Source organism: Cydia pomonella, chromosome 10, assembly GCF_033807575.1.
Source record: "Cydia pomonella isolate Wapato2018A chromosome 10, ilCydPomo1, whole genome shotgun sequence".
Lineage (NCBI taxonomy): Eukaryota > Metazoa > Arthropoda > Insecta > Lepidoptera > Tortricidae > Cydia > Cydia pomonella.
Window position 1 is genome coordinate 16,187,826 of NC_084712.1, and position 18,822 is coordinate 16,206,647.

Below are 18,822 nucleotides of genomic sequence, written 5' to 3' on the forward strand. Positions count from 1 at the left end.
CTTTTTTAATTATTTTTTTTCTGGGTAATTTTGGAGGGAAATTTTCGCAACAATGGAGCTCACTCGACGTGATTTTCGTGTTATGATTTATTATGATTTTAAAAAAGGTTTAAAACCTCAAGAGTGTTTTGAACTTTTAGTTTCAACTTTTGGCGAGTCTGCTTGTTCACGTGCAACTGTTTTTAATTGGTTTGCTGAATTTAAAAGGGGACGAGAGACCTTTGAAGATGAGGCGAAGACCGGACGGCCGCCAACCGCAGTCACTCAAGAAAACGTACAGGCTGTGGAAAAAAATGTTCGTGCGAACCGACGAATTACATATGCAGAGCTCGAGCGTGAGCTGGGTATTGGATCAGCAGCATTGCAAACTATAATTCATTATCATCTGGCCCTTCATAAGCGTTGTTCAAGATGGGTGCCGCACAAACTCACCGATTTGCAAAAAGACCGCCGCGTAGATTGGTGCAAATTTATGATAGATAAATTCGACGCTGGCGAGAAAAAAAATGTATATGATATACTTACAGGTGACGAAACATGGCTATATAACTACGACCCCGAAACAAAGCGGCAGTCCACAGTATGGTGTTTTGAAGATGAGCCGACGCCAACAAAATGTCGCCGAACCCGAAGTACACAAAAACAAATGATTGCCTCATTTTTCTGCAAGACGGGACATATTGCTACGATAGTGCTAGAAGATCAAAGGACAGTCAACTCTGAATGGTATGTGACAGTTTGTGCCCCCAGAGTACTGTCAGCTTGGTGTGACAAGCGGCCGAAATCGGGAACTCAGCACCTGCTCTGGCACCATGACAACGCTGCCCCTCACACTTCTGCTAGAACACTTGACTATTTCAGCTCAAAAAACGTGACTATCTTGCCCCACCCGCCATATTCCCCCGACCTAGCCCCTTGCGATTTTTACTTATTTCCCAAAATTAAAGAAAAATTAAAAGGAAGGCGATTTGAGAACAAAGAAGATGCCCTGGCTGCGTATAATTATGAAATTTCTGAGGTATCTAAAGAAGAGTGGTCATCGGTATTTTCTAAGTGGTTTAGACGGATGGAAAAGTGTATACGTGTTCACGGTGACTACTTCGAAAAAATAGATAGCTGTAATAAAGAATAAAGTCGGTAACTTTTGAGTATCTAATTTCTTTTGGCATGACCCTCGTAAAGGCGAACTAGTATATTTTCGAAGGGAACGTACTCAGGGACGGGTACAAAGCGGGGATGGTCGTGTCGGAAATCAGTTATATTATTTTCATCACACTTGCTAAAAAAAATCTTATTTCATGCAGGTGAGCTGAAGGACAAAGGCCTACATTGTTCCCGCGGGAGTTATGGATTGCGACAAAAAAGCTATAACTCCCTAGGGAGTTAACTTTTTTTTAAATATGTCACGAATTCATAGAAACCACGTAGTGTAAATGAGTTTTACTTTAAAAATACTGCCATTAATAATTTAATATGTTTGTTTGTTTAAAAATATTTAATTTGATTAATTTATTAGCAGTTACAAATATTTTTACATAATTTTCAATCGTGGCTGAATGCCGAATAGGTCTGTGCCTTCGATGCCTAACCTATCAAGAAATGACAATATGGCGGACGAATGTTTGAAATGTCACCGTATTTAAGAATGATTTCGCTTAAAATTTAGTTTTTTCTTCTCAAGTGTGATGAAAAACATTGTGTGTAACTCGGGGGGTAAGAACCACCCTCGCAACCTCGGGTCTTCAAAAATTCACTTACCCCCCTCGTTGCACAATGTACTATTGTGACACCTGTGAAACAATTTGTTGCTTTTCATGTTTACTACGCCTTCTGGTATATGTTGTATGGCGTCATGTACGATATAAAATAAACATCACTTTTTAACACCGCACGACTGAAAGAGATTGCAACACGCCACGTAGACAAGTACGAAGTATGATCATTAAATCTGATTGCTATGCTCAACGGACTTAAGATTCTAATTATTATCTTCGAGATAGCATTCTAATTTTTGAGTGTATACCTTTGTGTCAAGGTTTATTTCGGTTTGGCGGCGTGTCGGAGCGCTGTATGCAAATCCGCCCAAAGAGTGGCGACGCGCGCGTGCGTCGCGCCTTGCGTGCGGAAGAGAGACGGAAGAGATTCGACAGCAGCCAGTGCGTAGGCACGAGACAGGAGCGCTTCCTGTCAAAAAAAATGAGTAAATAATTTAACATTACATCATATTATAATACTTTTATTTTTTAAATGATTTTGTTTATATCCAAAAAAATATACTTTTATCATTTCAAAAGGAAGTATTTAAATACTCGAATATCAGGGTTTTACATTTGTTTGTTTTCAAATCCTCGATCCTCCCAGCCGCTCTGCTTCCAAAGCTCTATCACACACCACCTTATTAAAACTTCCGAGCTTCAAGCCAAAGTTATTTAATTAGAACGCGATACGAACAGTTCAGTGTGATTAATCCTAAATCTTTTAAGTTGCTGTACTATCACCAACCTTACGAATACAGATGTGCAAGAAGCGGAAATTTTACAAAAACTCAGGAATTTCTGAAAAAAATAATTAGAAATAAAGGAAATAACACATTCGCATGTTGGCAATTATGTCCAACTGTTTCTTTTTTGAGGAGTGCAATAATGCCAATAATAGTACATTATTGCAGAGATTGCGCTCGGCGTGCAGGCCCGCGTCAGGCGGCCGCATAGCTCCCTGACAATATTCTATCTATGCTCTGTGTACCTGCGTGGCGCAGCACAGCGCGTACCGGTGCCGCTCGCGCAGGAGCTGGCTGGCGGCCGAGTGCCGGTGCTGCGCGGCCGCCGCGGCGCGCTCGGCGTGCAGCCCCCGCGTCAGGCGGCCGCATAGCTCCCTGACAATATTCTATCTATGCTCTGTGTACCTGCGTGGCGCAGCACAGCGCGTACCGGTGCCGCTCGCGCAGGAGCTGGCTGGCGGCCGAGTGCCGGTGCTGCGCGGCCGCCGCGGCGCGCTCGGCGTGCAGCCCCCGCGTCAGGCGGCCGCATAGCTCCCTGACAATATTCTATCTATGCTCTGTGTACCTGCGTGGCGCAGCACAGCGCGTACCGGTGCCGCTCGCGCAGGAGCTGGCTGGCGGCCGAGTGCCGGTGCTGCGCGGCCGCCGCGGCGCGCTCGGCGTGCAGCCCCCGCGTCAGGCGGCCGCATAGCTCCCTGACAATATTCTATCTATGCTCTGTGTACCTGCGTGGCGCAGCACAGCGCGTACCGGTGCCGCTCGCGCAGGAGCTGGCTGGCGGCCGAGTGCCGGTGCTGCGCGGCCGCCGCGGCGCGCTCGGCGTGCAGCCCCCGCGTCAGGCGGCCGCATAGCTCCCTGACAATATTCTATCTATGCTCTGTGTACCTGCGTGGCGCAGCACAGCGCGTACCGGTGCCGCTCGCGCAGGAGCTGGCTGGCGGCCGAGTGCCGGTGCTGCGCGGCCGCCGCGGCGCGCTCGGCGTGCAGCCCCCGCGTCAGGCGGCCGCATAGCTCCCTGACAATATTCTATCTATGCTCTGTGTACCTGCGTGGCGCAGCACAGCGCGTACCGGTGCCGCTCGCGCAGGAGCTGGCTGGCGGCCGAGTGCCGGTGCTGCGCGGCCGCCGCGGCGCGCTCGGCGTGCAGCCCCCGCGTCAGGCGGCCGCATAGCTCCCTGACAATATTCTATCTATGCTCTGTGTACCTGCGTGGCGCAGCACAGCGCGTACCGGTGCCGCTCGCGCAGGAGCTGGCTGGCGGCCGAGTGCCGGTGCTGCGCGGCCGCCGCGGCGCGCTCGGCGTGCAGCCCCCGCGTCAGGCGGCCGCATAGCTCCCTGACAATATTCTATCTATGCTCTGTGTACCTGCGTGGCGCAGCACAGCGCGTACCGGTGCCGCTCGCGCAGGAGCTGGCTGGCGGCCGAGTGCCGGTGCTGCGCGGCCGCCGCGGCGCGCTCGGCGTGCAGCCCCCGCGTCAGGCGGCCGCATAGCTCCCTGACAATATTCTATCTATGCTCTGTGTACCTGCGTGGCGCAGCACAGCGCGTACCGGTGCCGCTCGCGCAGGAGCTGGCTGGCGGCCGAGTGCCGGTGCTGCGCGGCCGCCGCGGCGCGCTCGGCGTGCAGCCCCCGCGTCAGGCGGCCGCATAGCTCCCTGACAATAATGGACATTTTACATACTGTGAGGTTAGACATTAAAGGAAACAACTAGGTTCGAGTTTAGACGTGTCAAATATCACGTACATGGTCTTAAACACTTTTAGTCACCTATGCGCGTGTGTTTGTGGGTGAGATGTAGTACACTACACACACACTCTACAATACATGGGTAAACTCAGTAAGTTAATACAATCCAAATGGACAAAAGGTAAGGTGAGAGACATAGAGATATAACCCGAACATTTTTTCAAAACTGAATCATTTAAAAAACCATGTAATTATTCTCGAACCTACTCAAAATCGGTTGAAAAATGCAGCCTGTAGAGGAACATATCCGGACTTACAAAATTATTTCTTCCAAGACGAAAGTGTCTCAGCGCTCCGCGCTCGTTCGATGACAACTAAAGATTAATACTTTTTTTATTATTTCCCAGTTTCATAAGTCAGATTGAACATTTATTTATTTATTTATTTAATCTTTATTGCACATAAGAAAACACACTGTACAATAGGCGAACTTAATGCCGTAAGGCATTCTCTACCAGTCAACCTGTAGGCAAAGCAGATAAGTTGTAGGCGGTGCAAAAACATAGGTATAGGTGATACAATTGATACATGTACGAACACAATACATTCATAAAAAATACACATACATAAACATACATATATATTAATAATATTGATACAAATACATATACTTACATATACATACCTATATATATATATATATATATGAAATCAGATGAACTTACAAAGCAGAAACATTAAGATTTTCCAGTACTGCCAGCAAAGTGCTCACTTAAGGATTTTTTAAAAGCAAACCTGTTCGGACACTGTCTAATTTTGACAGGGAGACTATTCCAAAGGCGAGCTGCCTGAATAGAGAAAGAATCGGACATGTAACCAGTTCGGTGAGATGGTATAGACAGAGATAGATTGCCAGAAGAGCGAAGCTGACGGACACGAGAGACACCATAGTAGTGGAAGAAAGATTTTAGATATTCGGGGGACTGAGGGTCGTTAAGAACAGAAAAGAGGGTGCAGAGCATGCGAATGTTGCGCCGAATACGAATGGGAAACCAGCCAAGTTTTGAGCGGAATGAGGAGACATGATCGTATTTGCGGAGACAGAAAACAAAACGGATACAATTATTCATTAAACGATCTAATTTGTCCAAGAGCTCCTCATTTAAGTCCGGATAACACACATCGCCATAGTCGACACCTGTAGGCAACATTCGTACCTGTAGGCTCCTAAAGCATCTAAAGCCAACAAGAGCCTCCCTCCAATGCCATCTTCTGTAAAATCTGTGTTTTCAGTGGTATTTTCACCCATTTCAACAGCCAGTCTGCGGAAAAAATATAAAAATACTTTATAATATAAATAAACATACAAGTAGACTAAACATACACTACACTTAACAGCAATTTGAAATGTATAGGTACCCCTCTTGCGCCACCAACCACCACCAAATTGTATCCTTCAAGTAGCAGTTATAGAGAAACTATATTGTATGGCATAAGATTGAAAATCACTCGGCAGCGATTTTAAACGCTTCCCGCACGGACGACAAGCGGGCGACATCGCACACGTGCGAAAAGCGCGTTCAGTCCAGCTCAGTTTTCTTATATTCCGTCTTTTCGGTTTAAGCTCTATGGTGTATGACATAAGGTTAAAACTCACTCGGCAGCGACCTCAAGCGCTTCCCGCACGAGCGACCAACGGGCGGCGTCAGACACGTTGGTAGCGGAAAGGGAGTTTAAACCATTTCCGAATTCTCTTACATCTGCACTTTTGGTTTAAATTCTATGATGTATGACATAAGGTTGAAAGTCACTCAGCAGCGACTTTTAGCGCTTCCCTTACGGGCGACCAGCGGTCGGCTTCGGACACGTTGGTCGCGGAAAGCGCGTTCAACACAGGTCCGAGTTCTCTAATGGGCGAGTATAAGAGCTTATCTGCTTAAACTCCATAATGTATAACATAAGGTTAAAACTCACTCGGCAGCGACTTTAAGCGCTTCGCGCACGGGCGACCAGCGGGCGGTGTCGGAGACATTGGTAGCGGAAAGGGCGTTCAATCCAGCTCCGAGTTCTCTTATATCCGCTTTCTCTGCTTCACAGCGACTCTCCGCTGAAAAAAATACGTAGTATTATGAATGTGATAAAACAGGTATATGCCCAGTTCGCTCAATACATATTACGTAAGTAAATCTCTCGTGTGTGTATTGGTATATTCAAAGTATTTAAACCACTGATCAATTAGCCAATAGATGCAGCAAATAAGACTCGGTTGGCGCTCTTTTTTTAATAAATTACAAATTGGTGATGCGTGGATTAACTCTCGAAATCTTCGCATAATGAACAATTTACGAAGATAAGCGCTCACAAGCCGGCTCTCTTTTACTCGTTAAATACTACGGCGCAAACCTACTTACTACGATGTATGCGGTTAGAAGGACCAACCTCTCTCGAAGATTTGGAAGAGCCTGTCCAAGCCCAGCTGAACAAGCCGCAGTTGCTCCTGGCTCGACACGAATGCTGCCTGCATCTCTTCTGTGGTCATGTCTCTCTGGAGCAATTCACAATATAGACTTTGAGATTGTGTTCAAATAATAGTCACAGTAACCTAGAGACCCTTCGCGTTGGAAGGTCGGCCAACTTCTAGTCTAGATCGGAAACTTAAACTTGACTTAATTTATAGTTTGCGCTAATAATCAGGAGGCTTACTTAACTTTAGACTACAATCAGTAACAAATAAGGTTCAGTTTACAGCACTGTTTTTTTTAATACCACGTCGGTGGCAAACAGGCATACGGCCCACCTGATGGTAAGTAGTCACCATACTATATGGACGCCTGTAGCACCAGAGATATTACAGATATGAGAGATATTATTATTGCTTTCTTGTATTCCTGCCAACATAAACTCGGCAAGATTCAACTTACAGAACTGCTTTCTTGTGTTCCAGCCAACGTAAACTCGTCATGTTTCGGTTTCTCGAGTCTCGAGTTTGCCTCGCACAGAAACGTTCTTAAGTCGGCATCGTGGGCCAATACGGGGTGTCTTGCCATGAGTGTCAGCCATCGTTGGAGGGCGGCGCGGCGTCGTTGGAGAAAAAGGGGGCTGCCCCCATTGACGACCACGCGTTTTGGGGGCAAGCGGCATACGGCTCTGTAAAAAAAATGTTATCTCTGCAGTTTGATATTATGAAACGCAGCTGAATCAGCTTTATCGCAAACTGAGACGCCCCCTAACGGCTATGGGCACATTAGTTTTTTGATGGTTCACATATTTAGGTATTATATGCCTCGATGTGCCAAGCTGCCAAGTCGTCCTTCACACCTCCTATTACTTATAATTGTATTCCATACTAATAAATGTACTTCGACGACCGGTTTGGCCTAGTGGGTAGTGACCCTGCCTACGAAGCTGATGGTCCCGGGTTCAAATCCTGGTAAGGGCATATATTCGTGTGATGAGCATGGTTATTTTGTTCCTGAGTCATGGGTGTTTTCTATGTATTTAAGTATTTATAAATATTTATATATTATATATATCGTTGTCTATATACCCTCAACACAAGCCTTATTGAGCTTACTGTGGGACTTGTCAATTTGTGTAATAATGTCCTATAATATTTATTTATTTATTTATAAATATAGATGTTTGTATGCTTGGTTTTAATATTTGTTCCTCGATCGCGCCAAACGCCAGAACGGATTTCGATGAATAATCTATCTATTCTGTGTGTCATATTTTTGTTAATGTGTGTGTGGGTGTGTTTATAAAAAGATACATTGTAATTATTATCATCATAAGAATATTCGCAATGACAACCATGATTATGAAGCATCACATTATTATACAATACTAATGGAACAAAACGAGTCGCGATTGAATTTATATCTCGAGGCCAACGAGGTTGACATAGCTTACCTACATTTAGCTTTATTACGGTGTAAAGAAAAGCGTTAAGCGATTAAAAACTCAGAAAAAAAAGACTAAAGGGGGTTTCAAATCGTTTGTCTGCCGTGAAGGACTATTCCGAAATTCGTCGAACTTTGAGGTTGAAACATGTTACTTATGTAAAAGTAAAATTAAAATGTAAGATTAAAATGTCACGAGTTTTGCACATTATTAATTATAACACGGGACGTAATCGCGTATAACTACTTATATTATTACATATTACATTAACATAAGTCGATTTCTGATATTCCATTTCAACTTTTGGGCATTTTTGCCTGGAGATTTTGGCAAGCGATCTTTCAACCATGGTAGGGCGTCATACTCATACACAACAAACTTCAGCGTCGATTCGCAATCGTTTCCTTTTTATTACCAAGCTCCAAGTGTAAAAGAGATATTTTCCACGTCCATTCCGCTGTCGTTTATCGGTTACGCCAATGTCACGAATCCTGCCATAAAACGCGAGGAAGCTGATAATGAACTCTTATCGCATTTCCTCCCACGCGATAAACTGACCACATAATCCACTTAACGCTGTAACGGTCAGGAAGGTCGCAAAAATTACGAAATGTGACCATTTAAAATAAAGTTCAAAATTGGAAATAGTATCTGCCTAAGATTAGTATTCCACCTGTACAATTTCTTGGTCCAATGTACATTGCGTCTCACTCTCTCTTCAAGCAAAATGTGAGACGCAAACATTATTTGCCAAATATGAATAAGAATGAGTTTCTTAATAGCTGTTACGGCTATTACACATATGTATTAGGTTGTCTGGAATAGATCGCTTTTTAGCGATAAGACCGCCTGTTGTCTGCCTCTAAATTTAATCAATGGTTTATTTTTCTTGTATATTTTTACTGAGGTGTGCCAATAAAGAGTATTCTATCTATCTATCTATCTATCTATTAGGGTAGTAATAACTACTAATGTTACTATTAAATAAGTGACATTTAATTTTTTAATTATATTGGTAACTTGTGGAATATGAGTTTTACATAAGTACAAACCTTTTCTTCTTAATTATGTAATAATGTATTCAAATTTAGATAACTAGATAAGGATTAGATAAAAAATATGCTAAATCAGTCATGTACAAATTACACACTGATAGGCTATGAAATTTACGATACTTAAGGTCAATTTCTGCCTGACAACTCTGACAAGCTCAAGGAGACCTTACGACGATTACAATAGAGTTCAAAATGAAACAACAACTGTTACTCTATTTATGGAATTATATGAGGAATTTGCTCATTACTCTGGGTTTTTGCCCGTGACTAAGTCTGATTCGAAACTTTGAATCATATTATCCCATTTATGCATTTGAATAAATAGGAAGAAATTTAAACAATTCGATTTTTCACCCTGTACTTTCCCTAATTTGGTAATTTTAATCACTTCTCTATCATAAAACAGTAATCATCCCTTTCCTCTTCAGAGTGCCCCTGACATTGTGAACTATTATGGATGTCACGAATATTCGCCTTCGCATTCGTATATACGAAAATTCGCATCGACATTCGCATTTGCATCAATTGAAGCTAATGTTTTGCGAATACGAATGTGTATCCTGTCTCGTTGGCTCAAATTGTTTTCAAGTAATGCATTTTGATAAATAGTCAGCATTTTTCAAACTAGGGCCTATGCCAATCCTACGGATTAGTTGCCAAGCGCAGTCCGGGCTCCCATGAGCCGTGGCAAAGATTTTGGGACAATGCGAGGAAAAAGAAGAAGTCAGCATTTTTCGACACTTTATAACATCCCATTCTGAGTTGACATATGTTTTATGTACTAAGATTAGATAGACTAGTTTATTTTTTCTAATTAGGAATGATAATAACAACTACATATTTCCTAACATTCGTACTCACATTTGGACATTCGCATCCTGGACATTCGCATTCAATGAAATGTAAAGAATGCAACATTTGTGACATCCCTATGACCTGTAATGTCTCTCAGATCAAATTTTGGAGTTTGAAATGTAGAAAAAAACAGTACAATTTTTTTTTTTCGACAGTGTTCTTGACTTTCGAGGACAGAAATAACACATTCCATTCCAACCAAGATCTGTGTAGGGGCATTCCATGAGAATTTCGCACATTTTTTTTTTAATACTTCTGGAAATGCTTAGTAAGCGAAATTGACTGATTGATTGAGGTAGCTGCCAGACAAGGCAGAAGCATTTCATAAGCAACATTCTTATGGAATGCTTCTGTAGGACCCATTCAGCAGGATCTTTCATATGTAGACTATAAAGTATGTTAATGACAAAAAAAATCAAGTGTAGTAATGTACATTATACTATTACATATTAAGACTTACCGGTATGGATATTTGGCATAGAGCACATCATACAGCTGAACAAACTCATTGTATCTCCTCGTCACAGTGGTGCCGTGTCTCCGGGAGCTGACATAGTATTCACAGTGCTTCAGAATGAGACCTTTACGTTCGGGAACCAACTCAACACTGATCACATCTGTCGCCTCTAGGTCTTCAAATGTTATTATTTCAGTGTTTGACATTATTGTTGCTGAAAAATTTAAAGAATTGTAAATAAGTATAGAGTGTGTCATTCATGAAGATGCATGCCTTAACCCATATTGTTATGTTATTAAAGGGTAGATTCGGAAAACTGCCTATCAACGTAGTTTTGTAAGGAACAAAAATTCCCTAAAATTAAAAATCAAATATCATACAACCAAGTTTGTGGTGCCTTTAAAAACCTACCTATTAAGATTTTATTGTCAAATTATTATAAATGTCATATTTTCAAAGAAATTTGAATATCTAATGATGACATTTCCACACTTTGTCATTGTAAATCCTATGCAGACTTAGATTGGTACAACTCTAAGACTCTTTCCAATAAACACAATAGTAGAAAAAAGATTTAGATTAATCATTATTTTTTGCAATCAGCCACAATGGCAATATGTACAGTGTAAACTTATAACACCACTCAATATAATGATTCACATACTCAATATAATGTTGACATTTGTTTAATATTCATTTCTCTCTATAGCGTCGAAAAACGTCCAGCCCCTTGAGTATAGAGTTTACACTGTTTATAATAACACTTTATCAACTGTTGGATAAGTAAGCTGATATTTATATGCAATGAATATGGGCCATCTGTTTAAACATTCATGTATAAATTAAATATCATTATCATGAATCAACTAGTGCATAGATAGACTAGAGCAATATCAAAGACATTGTTACATATATTTATTTTGTTCTTGGATAGTATTCTTTATCTTTTATTTCGTTTTCTAAAATATTTGTGTAATTAGAGAGCAATATATATTGAATATTCTGAAAGTATACAAGGAGAGATAATAAGGTAGATCCCTATCCAACTATTAATCAAAGATATACCTTAACGTTTAGAGATTTACTAAAAGTTTTTAGTACGAAAGTAATAAATAATAACTCAACAATGATTATTCCAATTAATTCTTAATGTATATTAGAAAGACATAACTAGGGTTAGACAGGCCAATGTTAAATAAATAAAAAACTAATCTTACCTGTGAGTACTGATCAAAAGTTTAGGCTAAGTTAGAACTAAGTAAGGCATTCGCTACTTGAAGATCGTGATAGGAATCCACTTCGAAACTTTCCGCTGTTGACACTTCCCACACCGTGCAACTGCGAAACGTCGGTAGAAAGTTGTATTGAAGTAAATTATATGTTACACGTAAACAACGTGACTAGTTCACTACCAAACTAATAATTATGCATAGCGAGAAAACTTAAAGTGACGTCAAACATGAATTCCCACGGTACTTTATTTGAAGGCTGCATTCCAATTGCACTTACTTTAGATAAAATCTCTTTACTGTATTTTTTCCATTTTTTCATGTGAACATCACTAATAAAAGAAAGAGAAAAAGTATGTATTATGTACTGACTTAGAAAATAATACATCTCCATTGTAACATGTCACTTCAAGATAATTTCGAAAAGATTTTGGTATTTATTTTTAAGAAAAGTGGAACGCAACATGAAAATTACTATCTTGACATTTCGCGTTTTGTTGCTGCATGGTACACCACACGTTAATAAGATTAATAATTTCATACGAATAAAAGAAAACAACAACAACGGATATAAGTAATGAAATGGTATGCATATGAAATACGAATTACTTATGGTTTTGAAATGATCCGCTCATAACAACATTTCTTCGAGTCATATAAAATGCTCCAGTTTCTAATAATTCTCCACTCCAGTCCTGCCTTCGAGGTCTAGCGTTAGGGTCAAAATTGATTGGGGTTACTCCAATACTCACAGGTTTCCAACGGAGCTTATAACTTCTGTAACGAAGTATTTTAAAATAAGACTAAGTAAAACTTTAAAATAAGATTAAACGTCCATTTCTAATTTCCATAAACATTTTTCACCTTGTAGCAGAAAAGATACAATCAAAAGGAATTGGAAAGGTTAACTTTCGCAAAGCACCTATCAAATTAGTTGGCTCTACGAAAGGCGAAGTCGCTTGGAGTAGTATAAGTATCTCGACATGAGGTTTGCTGCTTAAAAACTCAAGTGTTCCCCAAATGGATGGGGCCCAATCAGTTGCTGTGATTGGACTTCTGTGAAAAACTCTAGCTCCACCTGTTAAATTAAAAATGATATCTAAGTGGTACGTAAATAAAATAAAATAAGCATGTACAAATAAAAGCACTGGTTATTTATTTCTACTTACTTTTGATGCTTTCTAGAGCAATAAGTGGATGATCCGTTGATACAGTCACATCCCGAATTCCAGCAATCTTAGCCGTGCGGATTGCGCGATTTAGTAAGCTTAACCCACCTACTGCTTGCAGATTCTTTAAACGTATGCCTTTTGATCCACCTCTGGCGAGGATAAGAACTGCTGTTTTCTCTTCAATTACTTCTGCAAAACTAATTAGCACTCTTAATAAATTTGTTAAGTTGGTTCCCGCTCTTACTCCACACAAATAGAACTTACACAATTAAACCAAAGGAAATGAGAAAGAAAACTTGCATGTTTACTAAACCGCTAACAAATTCAAGTGCCGCGTATGGGATAGCAGGACCCGTAGGTAATTGACACTTCCTCTTTATTTATTGATAGGATAATCATATGCTACGTAATTTTCTTAAGTTCCCGTCAGTCGTTGCATCCTCTTATAGCCAGATTATGTTTATTCATGATAAACTATTTAAATATGTGGCTTTACGCCTTACTTGATTACATTAAAATCATTAAATATTACAATATCAAACGGCGTATTTTATACGTGTATTGTATTACTAGTAATAATAATTATGTTACCTGGGTTTATGTATGTTACGTAATTTTCTTCCCATTTTTCATATTTATAAATTTTAATATTTCGTATTTTTCGTTAAGTTCTACAGTACATATTCCTGGTACATACCTACTTAGTTTAAATCAATTTACATGATCAAAACGCAAAGAGCATGGCAATGGCATATCATTATCAAGTCAAATCTGTCAATTCTGTCATCACACACGACCGTATACCGAAGAAGAAAAATTCGCATATTGTTGCGATATTTTCAATTTAACTATGAAGACGGTAGATGAATTAGAGAAAGAAGTAAAAAATGTGGACAGAGAACTCTCCAAAGTTGAATCTGAAATAGCAAAACTGAAAAATCAACAACGACAACTGCACGAAAAGAAAACTACGCTCAAGAATTCAATAAACAAAATTAAATCTGAGAGTTTGGCGAGCGTCGACTGGGCTGGGAAGAGCTATGAATGGTCAGAAGATGTAAAGGACACTCTACACAATATTTTCAAGCTGAAATCATTTAGATCGAATCAGTTGAGTGCGATAAATTGCACTCTTTCGGGGCAGCATGCAATCGTCGTCATGCCGACGGGAGCCGGCAAAAGTTTATGCTATCAGCTGCCGGCGCTAGTCAAGCCCGGCATTACCATAGTCTGCTCCCCTCTAGTATCCTTGATGGAAGACCAGGTAAGATCTTTAACCAAAAAAGATATACCTGCAAAACTTATTACAAGCACCTCTTCCAAAGAAGAATCAAACGCAGCTTTGAACATACTAAAATAAAAATTCGCCTATTAAACTGCTCTATGTGACACCAGAAAGGTTTGCCAAAAGCAAAAGATTTATGGCAAATTTGCAGAAATGCTTTGCAGATGGAAGATTGCAGAGGATAGCAATAGATGAGGTACATTGCTGTTCCCAGTGGGGACATGATTTTAGGCCAGACTACAAATTCCTTGGGATATTGTCTAACATGTTCCCTAAAGTTCCCATATTAGGTTTAACAGCTACTGCAACTGCCCATGTTCTAACTGATGTCCAAAAAATCCTCAACATTCCTGGTTGCCTGGTTATCAAGTCCACTTTTAACAGGCCTAACTTGTTCTACAAAATTTTAGAAAAACCAACATCACAGGAGGAGTGCTTGAATATCCTAGAAAAACTCATCAAATACAGGTATAAAGGAGAAAGTGGTATAGTGTACACACACAGTATCAAAGATTGTGAAGAAATTGCCATGGGATTAAGAAAGAGAGGTTTGAAAGTTGCCTGTTACCATGCTAACTTAGAGGCAGACACCAGATCTAAAGTCCACACAAAATGGCATGACAAGCACTACCAAGCTATAGTAGCTACAGTAGCTTTTGGAATGGGGATAGATAAGCCAGATGTCAGATTTGTAATTCACCACACAATAAGCAAATCCATGGAGAATTATTACCAAGAGAGTGGAAGGGCAGGTAGAGACAGCACTAGAGCTGAGTGTGTGACTTTGTATAGATTGCAGGATGTTTTCAAAGTTAGCACAATGGTATTCTCATCAGTTGGAAGCTTAGATCACCTCTATGGCATGGTAAAATATTGCCTTAATGGAATATTATGCAGAAGGCAGTTGATCGCTGAACATTTTGATGAAGACTGGGGCAATGCAGACTGCAACAAAATGTGTGATGTTTGTGCAAATCCCAATTCTAATGTCAAAGAAATAAATCTTGAACTGCATTGCAGAACTTTGGCTAGCATTATTGACAATGCTGATAAGCAAGACACAAAATTGACTGCCCAAAAGTTGCTTGATGCCTGGTTTTTGAAAGGACCAGTAAATTTAAGGCATAAGGGTAAGGAACCCAACTTATCCCGTAACTTAGGAGAAGATGTTATTGCTTATTTGTTGGTAGAAAACTACCTTGTGGAAGACTTCCATTTCACAGCATATTCTACAATCAGCTACTTAAAGAAAGGTCCTAACATTGATCTCGTGCAGGACCCAGAATTTGTTATAAAAATGCCTGTTAGAAAGTATTCTAGCTTTGAATTAGACAGGCCAGCTCCAAGTGAATTTGAAAATAATGGCACAGAACTAAAAGAAAAAGAGGTGCACAAGAAAAGGAAATCACACTCAAATGATGCATCACACTCAAAGAAAACAAAGACAATTTTAATAGATGATGATGATGATTAGATAGGTGTGATAATGATTAAAATAAGTATTGTTTTATAAGATGCTTTTTATTAATTTTGACTTTCAATGCCTTAGTCATCATAATGTTAATGTAAAAACCAAAATAATAACTAAATCAAGAAATTTGCACCTTACCTACATATAAAGTAACATTATTAATTAGGCGGTTCCACACAGACCGAGCATACGCGCGAGGCAATTTCCTCGCGCATAAAACGGCCAGTGTAGACGTGCCTTGGCCGAGGCGGCGCGCGCATTTTCCTCGCCTGAGAGCACCTCCGAAATTACCTCGCTCGTATGCTCGCTCTGTGTGTGTCTGTCGCCTAATGTTGAATTATTGGCCTAATACAAAATGTAATTCTGGACTTGGCGGAAGCACTGCCGAGTCCTCAGCGAATAATTTATCAATTTCCAGTACAGCTCACAATAAAACTACTGGTGCTGACTGTAAAAAACATTTAAATAAAATCAAAAACTCAAACTCTCCTCCTTGGTGAGTACTGCAAGGGCGGAATATTGTTGTAAGCCAAAATATTCTCTTCCATCTTTGGATGACGTTTGGCTGAGCTTCTTGAAGATTTTTGCTTCTCCTGGGATTTTGTTGAGCGATTCGAATGTACTGAAAAATACGAATAATATTATATAGTTTTATTTTGTACTACTTACTTATACCGTGTGACATAACCAGTGGTCTTGTAGGAAGGAAAACTGAGAAACGCATGTTCCGCAGGGGAATCAGCCAAACTTAGGTACTCACCAGATTTGGCGCTCTCCTTAGAGCGCGCACTATCCTTTACGTATTGTTCCTTAATGCTGAACCCGGAGCCTTTGGAACGCGCAGAGGATCGTGCTGACGAGAGCGCGCTGTCGATGCCCAAGCTATCAAGCGCGCGCAGCCGCTCCGCGATCTGGTCGCGAACTATTTCCCGGTGGGGGGCTGCGTGGCCGAGGTCTTCCATTTCTGCGAGCCACTCGGCGCGCTCGCGGATTTGAGTAAGCACTGGAAAATAATTATGTACGTGTGAATAAAATAATCATTACTTATTAACTGGTGACGCTGTTATTCGTTAAAGGTGGCCATTAATCGCATATGCTGAACCAAAATCCTTGTTATTAGTGAAAGCCATGAAACTGGCTAAGCTATATGCTCCGGTGGCAATGGTGTGGCCTCGTCTGCTCCGATTGGTCTCTCTGCTCCATGGCTTTCTCTATCCTGTCCTTTAAGGCCTCGAGATTCTGTCACAATTTATAGTAGATAATATACTTTAATGTTACCGACGGAACCAAGTTGTTTTGTAGGACCCACTTACGTTCATTCCTCTTATCCTTGACCGTGGGTAGATAAGGCTTGAGCTTGGCTATACGCGGCGCTCCACGCTCCATATTTATCGCCAACCTGGCCTTACTTTTTCGCGCATTAATGGCCGACTATCCTTAACCTTTAAACCGCCGTAGTCTGATATAAGACATACAATATGACAATATCCAGCTCATTTCGCCGCAGTCTGATAAGTGATAAATTAAACAAAAGTTCGTGTAACTTTGTCCCGGCGGCGACACGAGCATGCTTGATGAAAAATTCTAAGCTAATTAAAACGTTAACAGACTAAAGGTTAAGTAATTTCCAGAAGGCCTTACGTTCATTCCTCTTATCCTTGACCGTGGGCAGCTGAGGCTTCGGCTTGGCTATACGCGGTGGCGGCGGAGGCACCTGTTCCGGTGTGTCTCCGTGTTCCATGCTCATGGCAAGCTTGGCTTTCAATGCCTCGCGGTCTTCGCCCCGCTTTAGTGGGATATATCTAAGGACATAAAGGATAGAAGATGATTAGGCCTTTGTTACCTGTTTAACAGGAGATTATGCTCACTCGTAATGCTTTTGGAATGAGCTGATTATGACTCTATTTAGTGTTGTGGTGTCGAGTAAAACTAGTAAAAATAGAAGAAATATGAGGGTATGTGTTGAATGTTGATGGATGATGGCGAGAAAGCTACATTTGTTCCTTTCGCTGTCAACACAGTGAATCCACACGAACTTACAGGATTGCGGAAGGACAATGGACCACCCTTTGCAGACATCAGAGATACTATGTACAACTAACAGTCGAACGCTTCTTCACACGTGATAGAAAAAAATATTCAGTTATAGACATATTTAGAAGACCGTCTAATTTATAATTATATAGTGTTATGATTGATTATTTTATTGCCCAATGTAGATATATAATATGTAGGCAATAGCCTAAATTAACATAGCTCTACTAACTCTTCCATTTCAAACACGCCTGACTCTCTGATGGCAGACAGCGATCGGCGACGCGAGGTGCTCGGCCGAATCATGGGCACTTGCCGTCTGAGACATCGTGGTTCCTTAGGCTCGTCCTCCTGCCGTAAAGCCCACGCCTGCTTCTGGCGTTGGGCGATGCTCAATTTTGATTCTTCGAGAAGAACTGTAGAAAAGAAAAAGTCTGGTATAAAACATCGTCGTCATCGCTCTCATATCACGCCAGTCAGTGTTAATGTTAAAAGGTTACCTACAGGCTACATCACATTCACATCCCTATATACTAATTTTCACAAGCCTCATGCAGTTAAGAGGTGAATAAATGCGCAGACCCTATACATTCTGTAGTCTGTACTTATTATAATTCCTGAGTATATAGAAATAGAAAAACATCCATACCTTTCAGAAATTGTTGTTGTGCTACAGAAGGTTCTACGGTACGCGTATGAAATATACCGCCATGTGGGATACTTTTACTAGGCCACTGTACGTGGACATAACCGTTCGCGTCTGGCGTCTGCATAATAGTATTAAGCCAATTATGATATAAAATTATATCGCAACAATTTTCTCCGATTTTTATTACATATCATTTGTAGCAAAGTGTCACTTTATCGGTGTTTTTGTTTTCAAATTACCCGGGTAACGGTCGCGAATCGACCAAATGTTCCATTTCACGGTGACAAACAAGTTTCAGATGTTTCCTCGTTAAAGCGCCAATTACATCCAAACTTCCCGATTTCGGGCCCGAAATCAGTCCCAATTTAGGGCCGGATAATCGTTTTCGTTTCATGGAATATCAGCACATCGTTAACAATATTTGAAATGTAAAAAATACTTTGTCTCTAATTGCCAAAAATGTTCAATGTTCGATATTTTTTCATATGAACCATTTTTTTATATTTCAAATATTGTAAACGATGT

At 40.8% G+C, this 18,822-nt stretch overlaps 4 protein-coding genes across 6 annotated transcripts; 1 reads left to right on the top strand and 3 right to left on the bottom strand.

The window, feature by feature from the left end:
• Positions 1–1,183: 1,183 nt before the first annotated feature.
• On the bottom strand, positions 1,184–11,916 carry LOC133522274 (sorting nexin-8-like). 3 transcript variants are annotated; one of them, XR_009800029.1, is made up of 8 exons: positions 11,675–11,867; positions 10,461–10,671; positions 7,109–7,334; positions 6,627–6,732; positions 6,162–6,294; positions 5,405–5,509; positions 2,746–4,155; positions 1,184–2,184 (listed from the first exon to the last, which is right to left on the bottom strand). XR_009800029.1 is itself a non-coding variant. In XM_061857547.1 (8 exons), the coding sequence occupies exons 2-8, from the start codon at positions 10,661–10,663 to the stop codon at positions 2,038–2,040; spliced, it is 1,050 nt and encodes a 349-aa protein (XP_061713531.1). In that variant the 5' UTR covers positions 10,664–10,671; positions 11,675–11,916; the 3' UTR covers positions 1,184–2,037. The 3 variants fall into 3 exon arrangements, 1 of the variants encoding a protein (XP_061713531.1); XR_009800030.1 differs by lacking the exon at positions 11,675–11,867 and adding an exon at positions 11,122–11,143; XM_061857547.1 differs by having other exon boundaries at positions 4,026–4,155; positions 11,675–11,916.
• A 152-nt stretch (positions 11,917–12,068) lies between these two features.
• Positions 12,069–13,246, bottom strand: LOC133522276 (N-acylneuraminate cytidylyltransferase). The gene is made up of 4 exons (XM_061857550.1): positions 13,123–13,246; positions 12,856–13,055; positions 12,551–12,785; positions 12,069–12,463 (listed from the first exon to the last, which is right to left on the bottom strand). The coding sequence occupies exons 1-4, from the start codon at positions 13,158–13,160 to the stop codon at positions 12,292–12,294; spliced, it is 645 nt and encodes a 214-aa protein (XP_061713534.1). The 5' UTR covers positions 13,161–13,246; the 3' UTR covers positions 12,069–12,291.
• A 355-nt stretch (positions 13,247–13,601) lies between these two features.
• LOC133522272 (ATP-dependent DNA helicase Q1-like) lies at positions 13,602–15,656 on the top strand. Its single transcript, XM_061857544.1, is given in 2 exon segments — positions 13,602–14,214; positions 14,216–15,656. Coding segments are annotated over 2 exon segments (1,908 nt in total). The 5' UTR covers positions 13,602–13,708; the 3' UTR covers positions 15,618–15,656.
• On the bottom strand, positions 15,646–18,817 carry LOC133522275 (UPF0193 protein EVG1 homolog). Its single transcript, XM_061857549.1, has 5 exons — positions 18,298–18,817; positions 17,881–18,064; positions 17,256–17,416; positions 16,375–16,617; positions 15,646–16,236 (listed from the first exon to the last, which is right to left on the bottom strand). The coding sequence occupies exons 1-5, from the start codon at positions 18,419–18,421 to the stop codon at positions 16,094–16,096; spliced, it is 855 nt and encodes a 284-aa protein (XP_061713533.1). The 5' UTR covers positions 18,422–18,817; the 3' UTR covers positions 15,646–16,093.
• Positions 18,818–18,822: the final 5 nt, after the last annotated feature.